This window comes from Bactrocera dorsalis, chromosome 1, assembly GCF_023373825.1.
Source record: "Bactrocera dorsalis isolate Fly_Bdor chromosome 1, ASM2337382v1, whole genome shotgun sequence".
In the NCBI taxonomy this organism is placed as follows: domain Eukaryota; kingdom Metazoa; phylum Arthropoda; class Insecta; order Diptera; family Tephritidae; genus Bactrocera; species Bactrocera dorsalis.
Window position 1 is genome coordinate 60,946,394 of NC_064303.1, and position 6,517 is coordinate 60,952,910.

The 6,517-nt window shown below is 35.8% G+C and overlaps 1 protein-coding gene across 2 annotated transcripts; it reads right to left on the reverse strand.

Annotated features, from left to right (window-relative positions):
- Positions 1 to 230: 230 nt before the first annotated feature.
- Positions 231 to 5,292, reverse strand: LOC125780326 (uncharacterized). 2 transcript variants are annotated; one of them, XM_049462371.1, is made up of 2 exons: positions 3,856 to 5,292; positions 231 to 3,666 (listed from the first exon to the last, which is right to left on the reverse strand). In XM_049462371.1, the coding sequence occupies exons 1-2, from the start codon at positions 4,230 to 4,232 to the stop codon at positions 231 to 233; spliced, it is 3,813 nt and encodes a 1,270-aa protein (XP_049318328.1). In that variant the 5' UTR covers positions 4,233 to 5,292. The 2 variants fall into 2 exon arrangements, with proteins under 2 accessions (XP_049318328.1, XP_049318329.1); XM_049462372.1 differs by having other exon boundaries at positions 231 to 3,603; positions 3,793 to 5,292.
- Between the last annotated feature and the right edge of the window lie 1,225 nt (positions 5,293 to 6,517).

Genomic DNA, 6,517 nt, shown 5'->3' on the forward strand with positions numbered 1-6,517 from the left:
ACATTTCCGAAGAAATTCGGGCTATTCCGGCCGAAATGCTCGAAAAAGTTGCCCAAAATTGGACTTTCCGAATGGACCACCTAAGACGCAGCCGCGGTCAACATTTAAATGAAATTATCTTCAAAAAGTAAATGTCATGAACCAATCTAACGTTTCAAATAAAGAACCGATGAGATTTTGCAAATTTTATGCGCTTTTTTTTAAAAAAAAGTTATCAAGCTCTTAAAAAATCACCCTTTACAAGTTAGCTCATTATCATTTTCAATAAGATCTTGCTGTTCATTCCGCCATGGATAGAAAAGCATTACCATTTCGCGGAAATACTCATCTTTGGTCACATCAGGACTAAACCTTCTGTACCGAATAATAATTGGTTTGGTACGTTTTTTAACAAAACCGCTACCGTCTCTTAGTGCAATGGGTACCCCAATATCTGGTACGTTATTATCTTCCCTCTCTTCTTCTTCATGATCACTGTCTTGCACTATTCTATTGGATTTCACAAATTTAAACATAGATGCAAAATCTGCTAAGCAAACAGTTTCTAACTGATCGGGCCGCTGCACATAACGGTCTAAAATACCAGCTACAAATATTTCAGTAGAGTCTGAAGGAAGGTTCTGAAGTTCCGCCCTAGGTTTTACCATTCGAACACGTTCCTCCGGTCGTGAGGTATTTATAAATATTTCTCCATTACTAGCTTCCGAAAGATGAAGCCCAATGCAGCAATAAACAGCTTCTTGTGCAGATATTTCCGTGCCTGATATAAATTTATAACCTATATGTTGAAGTTTTTGCTTTATTGTATAATTTCCGGCATTTACTTCTGATATAGCTTCATTTAAGAGCCTAGAAATTCCTCTGTTCGATTTGTTAATATAATTAATTATATAGGAACAGCAAGCATATGCATCCAGTATATATTGGATATCCATATTAGCCCTATGGAGTTCCAAAATAAGAGGATTATAAGCATTTATAAATCGATCTTTAATTTTTCTTTTCAGAAAAATTTTAGGTTTCGATAAGCTTGATCTCAGAGCTAGCAAATAGTCATCAAAAGACATGTTTATTCTATTATCGCTCAAGAAATATTCAAAATTATCTAAATTCGATATATCTTCTGTAGTCAGAGTTGAATTTAAAACATTTTGAATTCTAGAAAAGTTTTCCTTATGCCTTTCCAAATCTTGGGTTGTGTCTGGAAAAGGAAGCAATATTTGTGTGCAAGGCATTGGTGGATATGGTATACCAAAACGACAAAATTGTTGTCCTCTTATTTCTCTAGTACACGACCGACTGTGATTATGCTTTTGATAATCTAAATAATGTTCCAAGTGGCTTACTGAACCATCTGTTGAAACATAAGTGTCAATGAAATCAATGACTTCGGAGAATGTCTCAGGATTTTGAAGGTTGAACTTGGGAGCATTATTAAGCCAATACATGCCATGTATATGCGGAGAACCTCTCTGTTGAAACTCTACTCTCCAGTAATAGTTTTTTACAAAATGTGTTCCAAAAATGCCGGTATTATCTTTAAAAAGTTTAAGGATTTGCCGGTAACGGTAATCAAAATATCTAGCACAAGTAACCGCATCTGAGCGGATTAAGCGATATCTATCTTGGGTTGATAAAATGTTGGCTTCTTCTTGTGAAATATCTTTTGAATCAACAGTTTTCGACAGAATAACCAACAGCTCAACCCACTGAGATTCAGCAGACGATAGAGTTATGAAAAAGGTTGGAAGCCCAAATTGGCGAATCATTGCAATTGCTTTTTTTTTCTCAGCTTCCCAGTGAGCAGGAGAGGATCTAACACCTTTCAAAACTTTGTAACCGTCATCATGTTGAATCAAGTTTTGAACAAAGTTTTCATTTAATACATTTTGCGCCGTAACACGGTTAGGACCAGAAAACTTTCGAAGGCAAATGGATGTACTATTCTTAATTTGCAGTAATTCTAATTTTTTATAGTCGTAGAACAACTTTGGAATGGTACACGCTCTGCGGTCAAAGCGGCGAATTTCGGAACGTACTATCTTACTATATGTTTCAGAGCATGTACGTTTCTGCCCAACGTATATTGTTCCAAATGACAATTCTTCCGAATTATTATCTTGAACCATGTCAATTGGCCTTTGACCTTCCCCTGGCGCTATAACTAAACGGTTATATTCCATGTTTTCTACAGGAATATTGTCTAAAAGAGTCTCTTGACCACCTGGGTTTAGTTCTGCAGGTACAGGTGCTATGGGAATGTCTGAGTGATTATTATGGGAAGTCTGTTCCTCATAAAGAGATTGAACCAATCTATCATCTTCAGCAGATGCAACAAAGGGAACTTCTTCTTGGTTATTAAAGCCTGAAATCCAATTCTCATTTATGTGTATATTATGCTCACGATACAGAGGAGTATTCACTAAGAATCGCAAAGCTTCCATAACCTTCGCAGGCCGTATGGTATCAGTCATATAATCATGATTGTATTCCATACGTCTTCTTAAGTGAATTTGTATCACATGAGTTTGATCAAAAGTCCTCGGTAGAGATGTCACAACATTATTAACAGAAATAGGTATATTGACAACGGCACCTTTAATCGAACTTTGGCCTTGATATCCCAAAGGACGAATGGTCATAAAAGGCAATCGAGGCATTATTAGCCTTTCTTCAATAGGGGTTAAATTTTTTAAACAATCTGGTATATCCGGAAAGTCTAGACCATTTAACAAACATATTTTTGGTATGTTATTTTTGGTAATCCCATTTTTGCAAGTTAAGCAAAAGTTGTAGTTTCCATCTTCAGAAGGAAACTTTTGCTTTAAAAAGAAAGCAGATGAAGCATCTGGGTGAACTTGAGTTATAGTTCCGAAATTTAACTTGCGTACTTGATGTGGAAACCATAATCCCCCACAGCAAATACATATTTCGGTGGGACCTTTCTTTATATTTTCAAAATAAATGCTTCGAAAATCTCTTGAAATGCCACCATTTGCAAAAATATCAGAGGCATTATTTTCTCTGTTTAATATATTTCGTTGGGACTGCCTTTCGTTTTGAATTTGCCTATATGCCAAGTTTTCTCTATGAATACGGACCTGATTTTGTTGTTGACGTCTCTGATTTAAAATTTGTTCCCTTGCACCCCTCCTGATAAGCTGTCGTCGTTGCGTTTCTCTATAACGTTCCTCTCTCCTTGTTTCAGGATTTCTTCTCGAACGTTCTCTTTGTGTTTGATCACGTATGCGCTCTAAATGTCTATAGTTAGGATTTCTTCTAAGTTCTCGGTGTACTATGGTATTATGAGACTGCTCATTTGACCGAATAATAGGGTTTTGGCGTCTAATTCTATGTTGCCTTGAATTTCTACTTTGCTCAGCAGACCGAAGATCTGGGTTCTCCCGCCGGGACCTATGTTCTCGGGTATTCCTACTTTGCTCTTCAGAGCGAAATTGAGGATTTTGTCGCCGGGTTCTATGCTGAATGGTATCTATGACTTGTTCAGCTGACCTTATTTCGGGATTTTCCCGCCGAGACCTATGCTGAACAGTATTTATACTTTGCTCAGCAGACCTAAGCTCTGGGTTTTCCCGCCGAGACCTATGCTGAACAGTATTTATACTTTGCTCAGCAGACCTAAGCTCTGGGTTTTCCCGCCGAGACCTATGTTCTCGGGTATTCCTACTTTGCTCTTCAGAGCGAAATAGAGGATTTTGTCGCCGGGTTCTATGCTGAATGGTATCTATGATTTGTTCAGCTGACCTTATTTCGGGATTTTCCCGCCGAGACCTATGCTGAACAGTATTTATACTTTGCTCAGCAGACCTAACGTCGGGGTTCTCCCGCCGTGACCTATGTTCTCGGGTATTCCTACTTTGCTCTTCAGAGCGAAATTGAGGATTTTGTCGCCGGGTTCTATGCTGATTGGTATCTATGATTTGTTCAGCTAACCTTATTCCGGGATCTTCCCGCCGAGACCTTTGCTGAACAGTATTTATACTTTGCTCAGCAGACCGAAACTCTTGATTTTGTCGCCTTGTCCTATGTTGAACTGTATTGATACTTTGTTCTGACAGGCGGACTTCTGGATCTAATCTGCGATTAGCATGGCTTTGAGTATTATGTGATTGCTCACTAACTCTATATAATGAGTTAGCCCGAAGAATCTGCATACGTCTTCTATTTTCAAGTCGACTTTGTACAACAGATCTTTTATTTAATCTAGGCATAATTTCTTAAAATTAAATCTTACTAAAGAAAATAAATAATTTAATCTTAATCTATTAAAATAAGTGTTTAAATACTTTCTGATTTTTCTTCCGAATGACTCCTGTGTTCTCTTTTTAGGGTAACTTGCTGGTCTTCCTTCAGTCTTCTTTTCAAGTGGATGTTGATATAGTTTCGTAGTATATTTTATTTTATTGATATCATTGATGATGCTAACACTACTATGGTAAATTTTCACTTAATTAATTAAAATTTCAGCTAAAAATGTAGACTTCACTACTCAAGTTATATAGTGTAACTGAAAGTATAAACATCTAGCATAATAATATATATATATTATACATATATAGTACATACAAATATATATATCTTAGAAATTAGTAATTTGCTTAATAGCCTTGAAAGTATTTACATGGAAAACTACTACGTAAATTGCATTTTTTAATGCTTTCTGAAACAAAGGAGTTCATCTTCCGTAAATGTTCGCTCGTGAAGGCTAAGCTAGGTAGAAAATTTGTGAAAACAATTTTTAAGTATACCATATATCAAGGTTGAAAGTTTGAGTTGTTGTGAATAGACATAGGTAGGTAAGCCATTTTTGTTTTAAAAATTATTCAATAACATTTGAGTAAGGGGATTTGTAGCCAAATACATTGAAAACAATTTTAAAGAATAAATACTAATTCCCATGAAATATATATGTATGCTAAATATTGTAAATTATTACGTCTATGTAAACATCTGTGTCTTAATACCTAAACCTTCCATAAGCTATCTATGGTGCTTTGTAAATCGCGATTTTTTCGCAAAAACAAAATTAAAACAATTAATAATAATTACAATTTGACTGAGGTTGAAGTTTAGCTCAGTTTAACATTTAAGCGTCGCATTTGGTCCATCTGAAAAGCAGGTTTTCTAATTGCGTGCCTTTGATACTAGACTACTATTAATTTACGTTAGTATTTCTTACTGATTTTCAAATATAGTTTACATGCGCCTAAAAAATTTAATGTATAATATATTCTTATAATATTTTAAAGATATCTTAGGAAATACGCAATATATTCGTCGTAAAGTAAAAAGAAAAGGCAGAAATCGTGTTATTACATATGTATATGGGGGCCAACACGTTGACTAAAGTATGAACATATTTCCATGCAAATTTATTAAGGTTATTCAAAATTTGACCAATATATTCGGCACAAAGTCCACTAGAATTGTGAAAATCAAATAAGAGGCAAGAAGAAATATTGGCTTGATTTTGCCCATTTTTGGCACAGGCGAACACTGTTGGAAGGAACACATCTCCTATGAATATGTTTAGAATATCTGAGATATTTACCGATATTTTCAATAAAATGGTCTGATCTCGGTGATTTTTATTCGAGCTATGCTACACTAGAAATACAGTATTTGTGCAAAGTTTTGGTCCGTTATCTTCACTGGTGTTGAACTCATATACTATAACGTGAACGAATCAGATGGACTTCAAAATTGTGGCATATGGGAAGTAGGCGTCGTTGTGAATATATTTCGCCCAATTTCGAACCATAGATGCTACGGAAATGGTTCGAACCGAATTTCGCTGAATTTGGTCGATTAGTTTCTGAGATATGGTTTTAGACCCTTAAGTGGCAGAGACACGCCCATTTTAAATTTGAATATAATCCCTCTGTGTCATCTTTGCCATGAAATTTAAGGTTTATTGCGTATTTCCTTACTAAATTAAAGCATTTTTAGTAGATTTCAACATAACATTTGTATGGCAGGTGGGCGTGGTTATAATCCGATTTCCTCCGTTTTAAGATAGCACCTTCAAGAAATTACTTCTGAAAGTTTCATTAATATAGCTTCAGTAGTTTACGAGATATTTGCAAACAACTTAGTAGGGACGGGACCATGCCCACTTTTCCAAAAAAAATACATCCAAATATGACCCTTCCTAGTGCGATCCTTTGCACCAAATTTTATTTTCATATCTTTATTTATGGCTTAGTTATAGCTCTTTATAAGTTTCTGGTTATCGCCATTTTGTGGGCGTGGCAGTGCTCCGATTTCGCCCATTTTCGAACTTGACCTTCTTATGGTGCCACCAAATACGTGTACCAAGTTTCATCAAGATATCACAATTTTTACTCAAGTTACAGCTTGCAGGGACGGATAGACAGACATCCGGATTTCAACTCTACTCGTCACCCTGATCACTTTGGTATATGTAACCATATATCTGACGATATATACCGTTATTAGCAACTAGATTGCAAGAGTATAAAAATGATGCCCTCTG

Coding starts and splice junctions, on each gene's coding strand:
- LOC125780326 (XM_049462371.1), bottom strand. CDS start 4,232: ATGCCTAGATTAAATAAAAGATCTGTTGTACAAAGTCGACTTGAAAAT. Junction 3,667..3,855: donor AGGAATACCCGAGAACATAG/GTCACGGCGGGA, acceptor CCGAGAACATAG/GTCTCGGCGGGAAAACCCAG.